General features: G+C 37.7%; 1 protein-coding gene and 1 long non-coding RNA gene across 2 annotated transcripts; one reads left to right on the top strand and one right to left on the bottom strand.

Annotated features, from left to right (window-relative positions):
• The first annotated feature begins 11,287 nt into the window (after positions 1-11,287).
• On the top strand, positions 11,288-18,254 carry wisp1 (WNT1 inducible signaling pathway protein 1). Its single transcript, XM_005797309.2, has 5 exons — positions 11,288-11,573; positions 14,460-14,742; positions 15,759-16,013; positions 17,495-17,682; positions 17,757-18,254. The coding sequence occupies exons 1-5, from the start codon at positions 11,526-11,528 to the stop codon at positions 18,054-18,056; spliced, it is 1,074 nt and encodes a 357-aa protein (XP_005797366.1). The 5' UTR covers positions 11,288-11,525; the 3' UTR covers positions 18,057-18,254.
• On the bottom strand, positions 14,629-15,928 carry LOC111610388. Its single transcript, XR_002753641.1, has 3 exons — positions 15,836-15,928; positions 15,478-15,539; positions 14,629-14,715 (listed from the first exon to the last, which is right to left on the bottom strand). It is a non-coding gene; the product is annotated as an uncharacterized LOC111610388 (long non-coding RNA).
• Positions 18,255-18,854: the final 600 nt, after the last annotated feature.

Here is an 18,854-nt window from a genome sequence, read left to right as displayed (position 1 = left end):
TCTGCATTAAAATCTCCTTGGCAGATGTTTGGAAGAGTTATGACTGTCTGTAAAGCTGATATTATGCTACCAAGGCCTTTCCTCACACAGGTGCTTTGAAAGAGCGGGAAAGTGATTAATGACCGAACTGGTATGGCATAGAAATGAAGATGGGAGCCTCCATTTTGAAGATGATGAATGATTTGCTAGGATTGTTCCTGGCAACTGAGTCTTAATGTGTTTTCTTGTAAAAGACACAGTGTCTGCTTGACACTGGCTGCTTGCCAGAGGCTACTGTGGCACAATCTAGATGTGTCTGAACATTTCTAGAAGAGCTTTCCACACCCTCTGTCTAAAATTACTAAATTACTGACTGGAAGGAATTCTCATCATAATTTCCCCCTTGGTCTAAATAAAGACATTCATATGACTTTGCCCTGTCTGTTAGGATTGGAACCAACAAGTGAGAGTTGTTACACTGGAGATCTTCTTTGTTTCTCTTTTGCACAAAAAACAAAGGACAAAACACGTGGAGTTAAACTTTAAGTGTTTGTTATCCCTCGGTAATAAGCAGTATCTGAATTCAGAAGCCCAGCTGACCCCACTGGACTTAAAACCACTAGACAAACTCATAGGAATGTTTCTCCAGTAAATGTTTTGTGACATTTTTGTCCTCAGACTTAAAATATTTGCTGCCAAAAGTATACGTAGCTACTCTGTTTGCCTGCATTATAGTCAATTCACTATCTGGGGGTAATTTTGCCATCTGGACCATCTTAATCCATGAAATTATCTGTGAAGGTAATTAACGTTCTCTGAGTATGCATGCATAAATGCATACAATTTTATATTCTTTGTTATTACTGTTTGCTTACTTAGTGATTTAAAAAAACTATAATGATAGTGTATTTTACTCTGGATCATAAGTAGAATCATTTAGGTAACATAATTGGACAAAATTTCATGAAAAAACATCTGTGTCTGTCATGCACTGCATCATTATCCCACAGCCTGAGACGCGAAACACCACACAACCATGAAGTTGACCTTCTCTTCCAAGTTTTCTCTCAGGGATGCTTGAGAAGCAAAGAACCATTTGCAGACCAGAAACATTCATTCCAGTCAGCCGCAGTAAATAGGACAAGACCTAATGAGTATGGGAAAGAATTACTCCTAAGAATTACATCACTGACTTTACTGTGAGCTGCGACCACAATTGCAAACGTTCAGTTTTAGGCTCTCTGATGCTAATAGAGTGGTGGGGGAGGGGGGGTCATTAAAAGGACACTTTTAGAATGCCCTTGGAAAATGAATATATGATTGTAAAGTTTAAGTAGCGATGTTTGATTAACTAAATTGTTCGATTGCACAAATTGAAATTACGAAAACAAATTTGTTTAATGGAAACACGGTCCTCTAATGTCTTATAGCTGATGAGCGCTAGTGCCATGGCTGACATCCGTCGATGCCATTATCTTTAATGACTTATCACGTGAACAAACTTATTCACATGTGATTTTCAGCACATTTCTCATTTAATGGAAACAACAATTGCAAAATTGTGTTTATTCGACATTAGCAGAATAGCGATAAAGATTTGCGCACATTTGTAATGGAAACGCCGTTACTGATGACAAGCAGGTGGTTATGCTAATTCTGCTACTTCTACACTGTGTGGCAGAATTCTGATAATTACGAGTCAGAATAAAACTGAAAGTAAACTAAACTGTAAGGAGAATTAGGATCAGGTGCCCTACAGAACATAGTGTGGTTAAACCTTTGATTGCAAACAACAGCACCACATGCTTGTTTGTGCAGAGGGATTGCTGGAAATCAATAGGTTCAGCTGGGTTTCCTTAGATAGGCCAAAGTGGAATACGAACAACAGATTTCTTTCCATATGATATTATTGTTTTGAGTCTAGGTTTCTGTATTTAAACTGGATTTCTGTGTCTTGTGACGTTTCTTGAGATGACGTGCAGTGAATTAAAAATGAAATAAATTTAATTTAAATGGATTAGGTGACTAGGTTATTTTAGTTGTCCTTTGAGTAAGAGTGTGTGCATGCATGGTGGGGTGTTCTATGTCTTTGTGTCACCCTGTGATAGACTGGCAGCCTGTCCAGGGTATACCCAAATGACCTTAGCCTCACACTGAATTGAACTGTAGCACTCTTATAGAGATGGACATAAATATGGTAGGAATAGCTTTAACTGAATGTCCCTTCGTAGTTTATGTTAATCTCCAAGCTAAAATTTGCACTACCACCTCATCTAGCTACTAGAAAAGTCACCGTAGTCCACTTCCAAGTTTTGGCATTTGACAGCCATTGTAGCAAAAGTTCCTCTTGCAGTCACTTATATGGTATGTTGCCACTGTTCATGAGATAGAAAAATTGTGAAATGTTGAGCGGATGTTCTCTACAAGAGATTAATGAAGTTTAAATGTGGCAAGGGTTTATTCTTCCATTTATTTCTGGTATAATGTGAAATTCTAGTTTTAAACATAACTCTTCAGGTGTTGATAAATAAGTGTGGTGTGGTCCATTAATAGTAAAAGTGTACATAGAGTTGAGGAGGTCGGCTTAAGCGCTATAATCAATGTTCTACCTGTGTATTCTGACAACACCACCCTGAACCTTCACTCACACATGCACACCTTGAGGATAATGCCAGCCTTCATGCTCTGGGTTGTGCAACCATTAGTTACACTGTCAGTCAGCCTCGTACAACCCATAATAAGAGTTTGCATCAGCGGTTTCTCTCACTCCCTTCAGTCCAGATGGGAATTCACTGCATATCGCTGCGTCATCATGTGTTACCCACTCATTACAGGGCAGGGAGCTATTTTCACCATGTATGGATTCACCGTCCACCTGTGAAAGTCGTGTCCACCCACCTGCAGACGTAGAGCAAACCTGCTGTTTTTCAGACATTTAAATCCCCGAAATCCAATAAAGACGTTAATGATGCCATTGGCTTCGGAGTTAAAGTGCGTTTGCCAAGTGATAATATCACATGAGAATGTAGAGTTGAATGGGATGTAACACAGGTGGATTGTAGGTATTATCTTTCTAGTGTAATAAATGATATATTTGTTATCATAGGTTGTCCATGAACCACATATTCATGTATCTAACAGGCTTTCAAAGGTCATACTGGCAGCAAGTGTGTGACTTCAACAAGTGAAGACAGAGTAACATAATAGGTTTGCTGGTTTTCATCTTTCAACCCTACAGCGGTTGACTCTGCACATTATGTTTTGGACAAACAGTCCACAGGGTAAAGTAAAACAAAATAGTATGGTGTTCTGTTTTACACCACCATGGCTCACCAAGCCTGTTGGTGAGCCATGAAGTTAACTACATTATAATTTCTGTCATGAATAGAGACATAGGAGAAAACAGATTAAACTCTCGGAGGCTGTCATCACTGCTGACTGGCCCATACTAAAGTCTTTTTAAGAATCACAGAAGCCTCTTTAGACTCAATTACAATGACCTTCAAAAGTATTTTTTTTTAAATACTGATAATATTGTCACATTAGCATCGACCTGTACTCTATTTGGATTTTTCTGACAAAGAAATGTAAAGTAGCACATAAAGCAATTGTGAAGTGGCGATATTTTTGCTAAAGTGTTTAACAATTAAAAATCTCAAAGTGTGGCAGAACATCTGGATTTTTACCAAGATTGAATTGGACACATTTCAACCTTGTCTACTAATAAGGAGACTCCTTCAGGCAATTATTTTTCCTGGATTTTTTAAGGTACCATAGTAAAGACATAGTAAGGGCATTTTAAAAATGCATGCTGCAGTTTTCTGATTGTCATTTGTACGAAAATGTTGAAAACTATGTATTATTTTCTCTCTACTTTACAAATGTCCACTACATTGTTTTGATTTATCACATAATTTCAACACGTAAACTTTTGTGATTTTAACTTGTTAAAAATAAGATAAATTTATAAAGGAATGCAGATACTGTTGCTGGGCACCATTGGGTTCTTATGATCAGAAAAACAGTTTATTTGAGTACACATGTGGATAACATTAGCTTTTGAGATAAGGTCCATAGCCTTCATGTTATGGAGGCTATGGACTAGTTGTGTAGATCATGTCATTTTTCTCATTCCTGGGATTCTTCCCTGGTGTTTAGGAGGACAGAGTTAATCTTGTTATCAGAACATCCAGGTGTCATGTCAGATCAGCACCTTTCATAGGAATCCAGGAAAATACTTTTATTTTTTTTGCTGAACTGTATTTATTATCCTTTGGTAGCTGGATTGTTTCAAACTTTGAGATAGATGTGTAGAAACATACTACTTATATGTAATCTGAGTTCTATATGGGTCCAGATTGCTGTTTATCCTACTATTTAATGGATGCACTAAGGATCATACGCTCTCATAAAACATGGTCAATATTTTAATATGTTTTTTGCTCTATTTTTGGCTTACTCTCCTCCGAAAATTTTAATTTGACATTTTGACATCCCTCAAACTAAAGTTTATATTTTGTTTTGTCATGCAGTGAGACTTTGTGAGCAATGTGCAAATATATTTTTAAGTCGTGCTCCAACTCAAAAGAAAAAAAAAGAGGTTGCTTTGCCTCAGTCTAGCAAAACACCCAAAAAGAACACGTGTTGGAAGAAAAACAAAAACAAGTCTTGCATGTGACTCAAGAGAAACTGGAAAAGAAAACTATCTAAGGAACCCAGCCTCTTATCCCACTTCTAAATTACACATTAACCCTTCTGCTGTTTGAAAGACACGTGTTGTGCAGAAAAAGATCAAATTATATATCATAAACCTCTGCCAATTAGCTGTGTTGTTTGAAATATATTTTTTTCTAAAATACATGTTGTTTGTACCATTTAGATTCTAAATGGACCATGAACCCGCTCTCACCAACAGACGGAGAAAGTTCATGAATCACATGTCCCGAGGTCGAAGCCATTCGGAGACCCGGGTCTAAGCATTCCTAAGACTGACATTCCAACTGTGGGCTGGTCTCTTCCATAAAAAAAACACTAGAGAGCCCAACAGATGAGCCATTTCCATGTCCTGAAAAAGTTTGTTTTTTAAAGACACAAGTCAGTATCCCCGCAGAACTGAAAGGAAATCAGACCAGTGTTTGATTTGAATTTCAGCCAAACAAATGCTGGATTGAAATAAAACCCCCTCGCTGGACTTGCTCATTGTTGACACAAAGACAGACACTAAAAGACGGCTTTTGTTTAAAGTTGTGAGCGGGGCCTTGCAGCATCCTAAATCCATCATATTCACTGCATGCCACCAGTGAGTAAAGGTAAACAAAGTCAAAACTCTACAAAGCCTTTATAGCGGTCTCCCACCTTAAGGCATCAAAAGCCTGTTTGGACCTGCAAGCCTGAGTGACCTGTAACCTTTTAAGATTATCCACCGAGAATGGCTGCTGTTAATTTACACTCTCCAATCAATAACCACTCTGTAATGGAAAGAGTTCAAACAGGTTGGGGAATGTGTTGACGTGAATAGCAACAAAGGTCTTAAGATTCAGCATTTGGATTTTGTTGTATGGAAAATATTAGAAACAACCAATAATGATTAGAAGCAGTAATAAACAGATATGTCTTTAGTCTTTACACCCGTAATTATATTAAATTGTCCTGAAAGCTGTTGTTTGATCTGTTATTGCGTAGTCAAAGAGCTTGAGGTTTGGAAAAAGGTGATCATAAAGCCAGAATGCTTTAAATCTTCTCCAACTGTTCCATGCAGCAATAACAGTCTGCTTGGAAGGAAAGTAAACTGTGGCATAAATCATTTTCAACTCGAGCAAATTTCAGTTCAGCCTGTTGCAAGTAGAGTAATAGGTAAGTAAACATCTGCAAGCAAAGGCAGCATTTTACTTTCTGCAAAAAAACGGAAATACATTTTTTAAAAATCCATTAGTGAAAATAATACTTTTCATATGAAAACCTAAAGTGCTAATATACTTTCATAAAAGTTCCTTGAAGATTTTCTGAGTTTCTTCAAAATTCCAGAAAAGTCCCTGGTATGTTCTAAAAAAAAAAAAAAGTTTTAAAAAAGGTAAATGCTAAGCTATATGAAAGTACCTGTATTTACAGTTTCATCTGATTTTATCAATAGTCCATGTAAGTTCCAGGAAGAACTTGGTAAGTTCTAAGAAACATATGTCAATCAACCCCAAATTCAGAGAAATTGGTGTTATATTTGGCTGTACTACTGAGTAGGCAACCTTATGCATATGAGTATGACTGATTAATATGTTATGTTAACTTCGCTCCTTCATTAGGAAAGAATTGACCATTGGCTGCATTAAAGTCTGCTGAGTTCATGTCGAATTCTTGCTTCTCCTGAAACCAGGAGATGTTTTCTTGCGTCCACAAGTTTCAGACCACAGCTATATAAAGACAGTATAATTACTGAACCAGCTTGAGCAAAGTCAGCCATGCCCTTGCTCTGCAATACACACACACACACACACACACATACAACATGTATATAAATTAAGTACAACCTACATATAGCACATGGTTTCCAATTTTTACTTCCACAGAACTGTACAAGAACTTTTTACATTTAAATTTATATCGGAGCAGCATTTCAATCTACCAAAAATAATAAAACATCACAAATATAGAATTGAACTTTTACTCTGAGGCCCATGTGTGAAGGTTTGCTTTGCATATTTCAATGGAGTTTATTTTTTCTAACCATTTACAAACTTGTTCAAAAATACACTTTTTGTGACTTGAAAAACGACACATACCTCTCGAACACATTTCTGCTCTTTACGACCATAGACTTTATTTTAATGGGTTTTTATGAGATAGATCAAAACAAAGTAGTGCACAATTTTGAGAGTGAACTACCATTTGTGGTATTGACAGCTGCAAGGCTTATGTTTCAGCCAGCTTTCTACGTCTGATGACTATTTTTTTTTTTTTTATTCTTCTTAAACTCATTCAGTAGTGAACAGCAACTTCCAAGTCTTATCACAGATTCTGAACAGGATCTTGACTTTGACTGAACCTTTCTTAACACTATGCTTTGTAACCATTGTGTTGCAGCTCTTGCTATTTGTGTTTGACCACTGTACTGCTGGAAGGTGAATATCTAATCCAGTCTCACATCATTTGCAGGTACAAACAGATTTGTTTTTTTAAAAAGTTGACCATCTTCCACATGTTTAAACTGAGCCTTATGCAACTTGTTGCAAAGTGAAACGCTAAATTTGGTGACCTCTATGGGCAACTAATTGCATTGATATTTGTTCAGGGGTATTCTAGTAAAGCATGTTGAAAAACAAAACGCATTCCACTTTTTTAAAACATATATCCTTTGTGGATGTCATGACAAAATTTGAAAATCTCACAAAGTCCTAAATCCCAAAATGTTCCCACACTTTTTGAAAAGTAATTCATCTTTTAGGGGAACTTTTTTTCCCCCTAAAGTAGTTTCAAAGTAATTTTACCAATCAAAGAGGGATTATCGCCTTCACTTGACTTTGAGGCTTCAGCGTTTCCAAAACACGGGTCGACTTTAGGACTTCCTGGTCAGTTGAGGGGTTTTTAATGAGGGGATTTTCAGTTTGAGCAGTGATGCAAGACTCAAGTCATAGATGATCAGCTACTATAATCAGGCCTTCATTCACACTTTACCCTTCATGCTTTGCATGATTCTACCTCTCGTCCTCTTGAGTGTTGCACCCAGGGTTTTACAGCTTTCATGGTAGACGATTAAAATCTGGTTTGAGCTGACCTGTGTGCACAGAAAACCTGCGTCAGATTTTCCTTTTACAAATCAATTGGACATCACACCCCTAGATTTTATATTAATTGTTGAAACTTGGATAAAGATAATGCAATTGATATCTGTGAAACACTTTAAATAAAGTATTTCAACTTTTTATTCAAGCTTCATAAACTACTCCTAATAATCAGCTAAATTAGACTGAATTTGATTATATCTGGACTATGCTGGTAAGCACTGAATTCAATTTTCTTTTTCACTTGTTGTCACATTAGAACTCCAGGTTCTTCCAGGTGCTTCTGTTCCCCCAATTCTACTTGATAAAGTAACACAAAGTAGCTGTAGAAAACAAAGTGAGGGATCCAAATAGAAATCATTAAAACTTTTAGTTTCCCCGAGTCAGTATTTTTCAGGGATGTTTATAAGATGTTTATCGATTTGGAAAGTTTATGTTCCCCCCCCCCCTTCTTCCTTGCAAAATCCGTCAAGCTCAATCAGATTGGATAGAAAGCGTCTGTGTAGTACATGAACTTTTAAGACTCGCTAAAGCTTCTCAATTGGATTTTGGCCCAGATGTTGACTGAGCCGTTTTAACATATGAATATGCTTTGATCGACGCCATTCATTACAGCTATGTCTCCACCACAGTCTCAGATCGTTTTCAGCCGTGACCTTCCAGAGTTGCCCTGTATTTAGCTCCACTCGTTTTACCATCAACTCCAACCAGTTCCTCTCTCTCTGCTAAGTAAATGAACATCTCCACCGCATCATTCTGCCACCGCGCTCAAGCCTCCCATGAACTGGATACCACTTGAACACCATTGTCGCTGTCCAGAGTAATTTGCATCACTACTAACCGAGGAAGTGCGAACAAAGGAAAAAGTATGTCACTTTAAACTTACACTGAGATTTTCAGGTTTGTGGAAAACAGTCTTGAAATGGGTGAAATGGGACAAAATCAAATTATCTGACTGCAGTGAAAAGAATGAGGTTAATTTGAGGCATTTAAACCAAGAATACCGCACCAGCTTCCAAAGATGGAGGTGGCAGCATCATGCTGGAGGTCTATTTTGGAGGAAGATACTATATAAACATTGAGAACTTTTTTTCTTTCAAATTCTTCAACCTTACCTTAAATCAAAAGATTTAATATTTAAAGTCTTAAAGCTTGGACTTGTGGGTTCCTGCTCCACATTCACAGCCCAAACACACATCAGAGCAGGACTTAGTGTCGTTAAATCAAACGTTAAGTTTCTGGAACAGCTTTCCCAAAGCTCTGACATAAAATCTAATGACAAATTTGTGGGCTATGATTTAATACTGCGCCTGTGGTAGAAAACCAAAAATATTTAAGTGACTTTTATTAATTCTGCCAAGGGGACAGGTCAAATATCCAGCCAGAATTACACCAGAAGGTCCGGAAACGTTTTGGAAATAATATTTTGATCCAGTGCCTGCGTCTTGTCATCATAAACAGGTTCAGTGGGTTTTTTTTGTTGGTTTTTTTTAACACACCATAAAGAAGCCCAACTCCAAAATGACAGAGAGGAGCAAGAGAAGCTTGAGAGACAGGAAATGATGGAGAGTGTGAAGGAGTGAAAGTGGGCACAATATGCTGCACAGGGGTCAGGTCACAGAGGCCAAAACGGAGACGGAAACACTTCTCAGATCAGCTCAGTGGCTGACAGCTCTCTGACAGGGATTAGAGGGCTCTCTGTAAATAATAGGGGTTCAGTCCTGGGGCAGCCAGCTCCTCTACAAAGTGTCCATTTCTCATCCGTCGCTCTTATCTTCTCTGTCTCCTCCTGGGGCCAAACCTTCTCACACACTTTTGGTTTTTCTCAGTGATATTTTCATCAGCAGCCCAGCAGCTCGGTATTTTTCTACTGAGGGGAAATAGTTTCACTAAGTGGAATACTTTTGGACCCTCGTCTGCATCTTCTCAAACTGAGACATCCAGATTGTCCGAAAGAATTGAAGAAAAGGGGAAAAGCTGAGACAGTGATGACATCATTGATTTAATGTGAACATCTGGGAGCCAGACACATTCAGAAGCCTAATGTAGACACAGTGCGCAAGAGGTGGGCAACCTGTGTGGTTGGGTGACACATCAGCTGCTCTTTGAGGGTTTTTTATAACGGGGAAATAAGTTCCTGCAATATAGGAAAAAGTAACATGGGATGCTGTTCAGCAGTAAAGACCTACATATTGAACAATGTGTACGAAACCTTTTTGTCTCACCGTACATTAAATCAGTGTTACTGTTTATAAAATAATAAACCCTGTATGGCAAATTGCCATAACATATAATCAAACCATACATCAATCTGTAAGGATTTCTTTCAAAATTATTAACTGGTTTCCTCCTTGTCAAATTCAAAGTTGGGACTGAATGTAAAGATATTTTGAACAATGGCGGTACAAGTAATAAATGTATTTAAGGTTTGCTTGTTAGGAAGCATTTTACACAAATTAATTAGAAGTTTAAATAGTCGTTTTAATGTGAAATGGCTAGGTTGGGTGTTGAAAGCAGGTATGTTCATAGAGTCTTTTTTTATGTTCAAAACTTACATTTCCCAGTTCCTACTTGTATCTTCTCTTTCTCCACATGCTCATTCCTGACTCATTCTTGAATATTATGTCAAGCTAATCTTTGACAATGTGACTTTATGCATTTGAACTGTAGCCTTTAAAAATCCCACAACTTATTTTTGGTTGACAAGCCTATGCACAATTTGGAGGTATGTGCACTTTTTGCTGTTTTGCAATTCTATGTCTTAGGTAGTCTTGTGCAAAAGTCTTGGTCAAGGTACTCTATTTATTATTGTGGAGATAGTAGATTTTTGATTCCAGCTAATTTTTTTAATTCTGTACTGCTCTCCTGTTTGAAGTTTTCTTATGATGTCTGATTTTCCATGTTAAACTCTGCTGTTTATCTCTTTGTTCTTTTGGACAGTTTTAAGTATCTACATCATGTTTAATGAAACACGGATTACAATTAAATAAATAAATAAAACAACCCCTTGCTGTAATGCTTCCAATAATTCAGCTAAAAAATGTGTGCCCGTCAAAAGTTCATACACAAGAGAACTACTTTGTTGCAGGCTTTTGTGATACAAGCAAAGCAAGTGCTATATTGCTTCAAAATCTTTGCCATATGTAATGTTCAACTGAAAAACACAGATCTGTGAGAAGAAATAAAACCTAAAGGTGCAATAACTCAGCTCTATAACACACAAACCTATAATTTGTTGAAGCACGTTTTTTTTTTTTTTTTTTTTTTTTTATCCATTAATCAACATTTCAAATCTAGCCTTATATTTGTTAGATGATATGCCTGAAGGATTGAGGATTATAGGACTGTTGGTCATTATGAGAAAAACAAGCCTGTTAAAATACACGTATGTTCTGTTTTTGAACTGAATTTCTATCCTTTCATGTTAAACTAAGCAAGTTCCAGAGAGCACAGCTGTCTTCCAGACACGCCTTAACCACCAGGGCTGCCCGCACCGTCAGGAGAGGAAGAGGAGGAGAAGAAGGAGGAGGATTTTTAGGTGAAAGTGGAGCAGAGGAAAGGAGAGAAAACTTTCCGCAGAATGCAGTTCCTGTCCTCACAGACCTTACGTTGGGCTGTCAGCAGAAGGTTTGGGATCAGAGGGAGGGAAGCTGCAGAGGATGACAGCTCGTGCAGAGGGACGTAGCTCACCTGCGGAGCAGAACCGCATTTATACAGTGTAAACAGAGCGGAACCGAATTCCCAATTTAATGCCCGGGCTTTTCCTCACCAGTGATGAGTTGGCTCCTGTTGTGGATTCTGACAGCAGCTGGGATTCAACAGGTGAGCTGAAGGGATCCCCCCCCCCCCCCCCCCGTTGTTTGTTGAATGAGTTATGCCACTGTATTTATGGCTTATTTATTTATGACTTCTGTGTGGAGTTTTTTATCATATAATTGAGGAAAAGGCACTATGTCTATTGTTCAGGTGTTTTCTTTTCATGGATCATGATGCTTGACAATTTAAACAGTTTAACAGTTTCTCAAAAATATTTTAATTCTCTTTAGTACATCTGAAAATAAGTTCCCCATATTTCCATTATTAGATAAACTTGCAATGTGAGCAGACGCCTTGTGTGATTTCTCGTGTTATATTTTAGTGCCCTCTTGTGGTTTGTCCAAGAAATGCTTTTCATTTAGCTCGGATTTGTTTCTTGAATTTATACCAGTTCATGAACATCAATTACTGACCATCTGTTGGAAATTGTAAAGATACAATCAACAGCATTTTGTTGTATTTACTTGTCAAAAACTGGAACTCGTCTCTCGAGTAAAGTAACATAAATAAAGATAAAAAGATGTAAACGATGTATAATGTCATTTTAAGACAAGCCATACACAGCAATAAAAAAGAAAAAACAAAAAATAATTTGTTTTAAGAACTGAGTGGGAGCTGGCTCCACAAGACAGGAGTCGGAAAACCTAACACTCTGCCTGAATTTTCTGCCTAGAAATATTGAGAAGCCTTAAGATTTCTTGTGGGATAAGATCTTTAAGATGGACAGGGATGGTGCCATCGATAGTTTTATATTTGATAAGAACAATTTCAGTTCTGTTATTGATTTCACAATGATGATGTGTAGGTAAGTTTGGAAATGTTAGTTCGGATCTGTCTTGAACTTTAAAATGTTTCAGAAGTTCCTCCAACATCCAGTTAACAAATATTGTTAAGCAGTAAATGCATCAGTTAAGGAATGAGTGTTTCTTATTTTAGGTGCGTTTCACATAAAATGCTCTAGAATTCTTTTCATATCAGATGTAAGAGAAAAAAAAATCAAAATTAACTCAAAAGACTATTGTATTTGGAGCCAAATTATTACTCTCTGGAATAAGAATTTTTCCATGTTCTGCTAGTGTTTCTCAGTAAACAAAGACCTTCAGTATGCTGTGAAACTGTGTCACTAAATAGGTTGGCATATTAAAAAGGAATAGACATTTTTAACCCTTTAAACAAGTGCACTGAGCACCCAATCTTCAAATCTAATGTACAGATCCAACCTCCTCCTTGGTTCCACATCTGCTCTCTTTGTATGAGTAATAGTTATAAGAAGAGCTTGTATATACAGCTAAAGTCAAAATTATTCACGTTCCTGTCTGATTAAATTTAAGTTCCGTTTAATTCAGCCAAAAACCTTTTCTGTGATAGAAAGAAAGATGGCCATCTCTTAGAACATGATAAAACAATGTGAAAAGTGTAACAATTTTGAACAAGAATAATGTAAAAGTTTTTCCCTAAAACATTATGTGTTGGGCACAATATTCATTTGAATAATCAGTGGGGAAAAAGCTTTTTTGGCCCTTCTTATAATTGCTGACCAACTGGTATTTTTATTTCAGCAATAAGCTAGGCTTGAGGTTGGAAGGTTTCATATCTGTTACCCTAATCTTTATGGATTCCCTGTTGGAACATGATTAATATTGGGGATAACTGTTCATCACTCTTTCTTTTGTAAACAGACGTCTGACTGCAGGCTAAATGAACTCCTCTGAGGGTTGGCTTAGTGGCACAGCTTTGATTAAAACTCATTAATCAGCATTAGCTGACAACATCACACTGACTTATTAATAATATGATTCTAATTCCAAATGAAGGGCTGACAACAGGATTTAAAAATTGACCAATAAGCTTAAAATGATTAAATATGTTTTACCATAATTACTTGTGGATTAGGCATGCAGGCGTGTGTGTGGGGAGAAGGGGAGGTGTGGGTGTGTGTGTGTGGGGGGGGTGGGCAGGCGTGGGCGTGTGTGTGTGTTTGTGCTCATGTCTTTTAAAGATGTGAGCTAAAAAAGGCTTCGATTTTCTTCAGGAGAATGAGTCAATCTGTGATTTATAACTTGACTATATTTGGACCTGCAGTTATGTGTGCCGTCTCTTGTCTAAACTTTGCCTAAATATGGTTAAGGTTGATGGTCAACTGTTAAGTCTCACAGTAAATCAGTTATTGCATTTTCTCAAATACATTCTGAAATGGAAAAAAGTTGGATTATTAGCTGCACAATTTGTTCTTGGACAAAATGCATTTCAAATTAAGATGGCCAAAAAACAAACAAGTAACTTCTGATCCTGGGGCTGTTAACGCATCTCAAGTGATCTGTACCAGTCCATCAACAATGGAAGAGAAACTCTGATTTATTATCAGTATTTTGTAACCTTTTACCAGAATCACATCCATAACTAGACCTCGATGCAGATTTAATAAGATTATCTCCACAGGGCCTTGAGCTCACTTTCCAACCCTTGTTGAAGTTATTGCATAGTGTGACCACATATTAGTGATCATGCAGGCAGTAAATCAATTAGGGATGTGAGAGCTTTCAGATCAATCATCCATGTGATCGTTATCAAAGAGGGTTGGGTATGAAGAGAGTCAGGATAAGGAATGTTACATACAATACTTGACACAATAAATACAATTTTCTTTCTGCAGTCCTTTTGCAAACTAAACAACACAGAATATGGGATTGCAATTTTTAACTTTAGAAGCTTACTCAAGATTTTTTTTATGCAAAAATATAACCATAGCAACCAAGTTCTTGTATATATCAATAACATATTTATTTTTGCTGGAACACATTTGAAAAAACATGTTCATTATAAATTGCAAATTATTATTTTCAAGCATTCTTCAAGCTGTTTTTGTTTGTTTGTTTGCTTCTCTCCTTCCAGGCCTCCTCCTTGAATTCCACTGCCATGCCTCCTGCCCTCCCTTCTCCAACTCCAGACCCGTACAATGTGACGCGGTACTGCAAGTGGCCCTGCGAGTGTCCCGAGGTGGCTCCCAAGTGCCCGCCTGGCATCAGCCTCCTCATGGACGGCTGCGACTGCTGCAAGGCCTGCGCCAGGCAGGTCGGGGAGGAGTGCAACGAGGCCGACACCTGCGACTTCCACAAGGGGCTGTACTGTGACTACAGCTCGGACAAGCCTAGGTACGAAAAAGGAGTGTGTGCATGTAAGTGTCACTCGCTGGAATAATCATCTGGTTTTCACACAACAGGAACAACTCAGTTCACATTTTCAGATTGTATGTTACTTTGTCAAAAACGTTTGACATTGCTCCTGTTTATGTAGTTTTAAAAGAATGCAGCTGGTATTAGATAAACAACACAACTGAATATTAATGTTATAAATAGCTACAAATCAACTCCTGAAAAGATATGCAAAGCCTCAATAAACCCATTGATTTACGACATTATTATTTGAAAGTTACATCTTACTTTCAGAGCAGATTTATTAACTGGAACAAAATTAATCCATTGTAAGAAATATGAATGAAACCATAAATTTACAGTCCCTGTAAAAAAATAATAATAATAAATTCATAGCCATAAATACTATATTATTATGTTCTGTAGCTGATAAGCTAATTAATTATACAGAAAAATCATTTTAGTCTTTTTAAATACAGTAGTGTCAGATTGTATATAAACTGTATCAGTGTACAGGGTAAATATTCTTTGTTATGGAACCTAAATTACACACTTTATAAAAAGGAATTAAAATAATCTAAATGATGCACAGGTATTAAAACTAGAAATCTCAGATCAAAACAAATGTGCAGCTGAGGAAGGTTGAGGAAATGAACAAGATGTTTTTGCACAGAAAGCAAGATTATTTACAAGAAATAAATAACTGTGCAAATAGCAGCAGACATGTGAATAATTATGAAGCTGTTGAGATGCAATACCTATTCAATGTGATCTGATGGGGTTGTGAGAAGGAAACCGATCCACAGAAACTCACGCAGCCCTGAAGAACACACAAGATGTATGTTCCTGGTCAGAGCTATTGTTGCAGCATCTAAAGCTCCTACTGTAATTCTACTATAATCTAATGTCTGAGTATACAACAACAAGGCTCCTCCCTATACAAAGACATCTGTTTATACAGTGCAGCACCATAAGCATCTTGCATTGCAGACTGAGCTGTTGACCTATATAACATGTGTCCACTTGTTGTTTCTATCAGATATGACGGGAACGGGCTGTGAATATGACGGCGTGCTCTACCGTAACGGTCAGAGCTTCAAGCCCAGCTGTAAATACCAGTGTTTGTGCGTGAACGGCGCCATCGGTTGTGTGTCCCTGTGCTCAGAGTCCCAGCCTCCCAGGGTTTGGTGCCAAAATCCACGGAGAGTCAAAGTCCGAGGGCAATGCTGTGAGCAATGGATCTGTGATGAACCAAAGAAAGGACGCAAGACAGCGCCGCGGCACGCAGTGGAGGGTATGACACCTAGGGTAGAAATGGGACAATAATTATTTTGCTGTTAATTTAAAATTTCCCAAGAAATCGTCTTCATTAGAAAAGAGCAAGATGATGAGGAATAACAACCTTGAATTTAGAATACAGTTGAAAGGCAGAGATTAACCAATCTGTGTTGTGCATTACTCTCACAAGCAAATAATTTTATGTGGACACCAGCAATGAAGGTGTCAAAATTACAGCTATTAGAGTTGAAGGAATAAAATATAATGCCATTTTCAGTCTTGTAAAAATTCAGATTCTGTGGTATTATGTAAATAATTGTTTGCAGAGTGCTGATGTTTAAGTGCGCACTATGCTGTCATGATCAGACACAAAAACAGGACAGAAAATGTGTGAAAAAAACAAAAAAAACACCTTCAGAAGGTTAGAAGTCATATTAATAAAGATCTTAAAAAGTTACTATTGAAATCTGGGCACAAAGGTAAAGAAATTAGGAGAAGATTTTTTTTTAAAATGCTGCACTGCAAATTATTACTAATGTATCTGTGATTCCTATAGAACTGACTTTACAAAGCAAAAACAAAAGAACCTATTTTCTGGTTCTCTCGCTGTACTTTTGCAAATGCTGTTTTCAATCCAAGAGGATCACAATATTTGGGAGTGTGTATGAATTTGTTCATCCAAACCTTTTTCCCGTGGAAACCCCCACACTGTTTTTTTGGGGTCACGTCCAGGTTCCAGACAGTTAGAGCAACAAAGCCACGAAGGCAAGAAAACCAGAGCAGATCTTGTTGGGTTGCACACGTGGACAAATTAGATCCAGATGCCAACACTAGACAGTGTGTCTTGATGGCTTAGATTGGAAACAGATGCAGTACATGAAGATCTTGTGTTATATAATTTAAAATTAAATTATATTTGTCTAGTCCCAAAGTACAATCACTCACGACACCGTGTAAGACAAACAGATCTAATTCCAAGTACCTAAAGTCTATTGCTGCGATACTTGTGTCAGTGACTCTAATCATTAAAGGGAAATATGTATTTTCAATGAGAACAACCAGAAAGAAAACACAAGGTTAATGGCAGCAATCATTTCAAATAACACATAAATAGACAGCAGTAGAAAAAAACTCCCTATGATGATTTGCTTTTTAAGAATCGAAAGGTGCCATCACTGTAAATGCAGTAAAAGTGTTTCAGAGGAAACCATGTCAAGTTAGAGGATTCACCGGTCGGTCAAAACCTTGAGCTTCTTTAAGTCAGTCATTAACTTTATTTTTGAAAATGTTTAACATGTCACGGCCATGTTGCGTGACAACAATTATAGATTTGTTTGATAGTGACTATAAGAAAGGGTTGAATTTGAAAATCAACTGCTGACCTGACATTGCACCAAGTGAAACGGAGGATGAAAGTGTAAAACTGAACCTTTTGTGTTCAAAGCCATTTTATGTGCGTGTGGCATAACTCTTTGCTTCCTGCTCCTGCTAATCTAGTTTTTCCAACTGAGAGCTGGCACAAGAACTGCATCACCCAGACCACCTCATGGAGCCCCTGCTCCAAGACCTGCGGCCGCGGCCTGTCGTTGAGGATCTCCAACGCCAACGATCAATGTGAGCTCGTCCAAGAGTCCCGTCTCTGCAATCTGAGGCCGTGCGAAGTAGACATCACCAAGCATATCAAGGTAGACATGTGCACTTTTAGCGTCATCAAAGGTTTCAGAAACCCTCAGTCCTAAAAGCTTCTCTCATTCCTTAGCCAGGAAAGAAGTGTCTGAATATCTACAGGGAAGGTCAGCCCTCGAACCTCACCATTTCTGGCTGCACCAGCAAGAAGTGGTACCGACCAAAGTATTGCGGCGTTTGCACTGACAAGCGCTGCTGCATCCCGTACAAGTCAAAGACCGTCGACGTGGAGTTTGAGTGTCCAAACGGGACCGGATTCACTTGGAAGATGATGTGGATCCAGGCGTGCTTCTGCAACCTTAGCTGCAGGAATCCCAATGACATCTTTGCAGAACTGGAGAGCTACTATGGTTACCCAGAAGTTGTGAACTAAAATGCAGCAATTTGGCCAAGAACGCTCCTTTTTTTTGTTTGTTTTCTTAAAGACATTTTGAGTTTTTAAAGGTGCAATCTATATTTTTTTTCTTTTGGAAAAAATTGTAAATATGAAATGTGTCTCCAACACGGATTCATGTAGTAAGAATATTTGGAGAGGTAAAACAATAAAAGCCTATATTTAAAGTTTAATATATTTTTGTAGTTTCTGATTAACGTTATGCATCTATATTGGATTGCTCCCTAATCAAGCATCTTCTCAGCCTGAAACACACATTTTCCAAAACTATATTTTTTTAAGTTTTATATGTTTTGGAGACTATGCCTACCAGCCTTGCAAATCTCAGATTTGGAAAATGCTTTGACCTCAGTCTGGTTGGACAACATCTATGAACATCAATTTTGAAAGGTCATAAGAGTCTCACCCAGACTTCAATCTTTGAAGTCTGGGTCTATCTAATACATTAATGGGCTTTGCTCTAGCAGACTGTCCCACTCTTTCAACTACCACATATTCTCCCACTTAAGCTGTGGCTCTGGTGACTGTTTTATAGCCTAACCATGCGTTAAACTACTCTGCAACTTCATCCGTCTGGTGTAGTCCTTGGTTTTCATAAAGCCATTTGTTCATTGCTCTCAAACAGGTTGTGTGAATATTTGTGTTGGACCATCACATAAAATTCATTGAACTTTAATTTCTTTAAAAAGTTCAGTGGCTGCAGATATTCTTGGAAGGCACTGTTGACATTTTTCCTGCATTTTACCCTTGTCCTTCAAAGTACAGAAAGTAAATCAA

Source organism: Xiphophorus maculatus, chromosome 13, assembly GCF_002775205.1.
Source record: "Xiphophorus maculatus strain JP 163 A chromosome 13, X_maculatus-5.0-male, whole genome shotgun sequence".
NCBI classification, from domain to species: Eukaryota; Metazoa; Chordata; class Actinopteri; order Cyprinodontiformes; family Poeciliidae; genus Xiphophorus; species Xiphophorus maculatus.
This window is presented reverse-complemented; position numbering and strand designations above follow the sequence as displayed.

Excerpts from the sequence above, each read along its gene's own strand:
- wisp1 (XM_005797309.2), top strand. The coding sequence starts at position 11,526 with ATGAGTTGGCTCCTGTTGTGGATTCTGACAGCAGCTGGGATTCAACAG. Across the intron at positions 14,743-15,758 it reads CGAAAAAGGAGTGTGTGCAT|ATATGACGGGAACGGGCTGT; the intron begins GTAAGTGTCACT and ends TGTTTCTATCAG. Across the intron at positions 17,683-17,756 it reads ACATCACCAAGCATATCAAG|CCAGGAAAGAAGTGTCTGAA; the intron begins GTAGACATGTGC and ends CTCATTCCTTAG.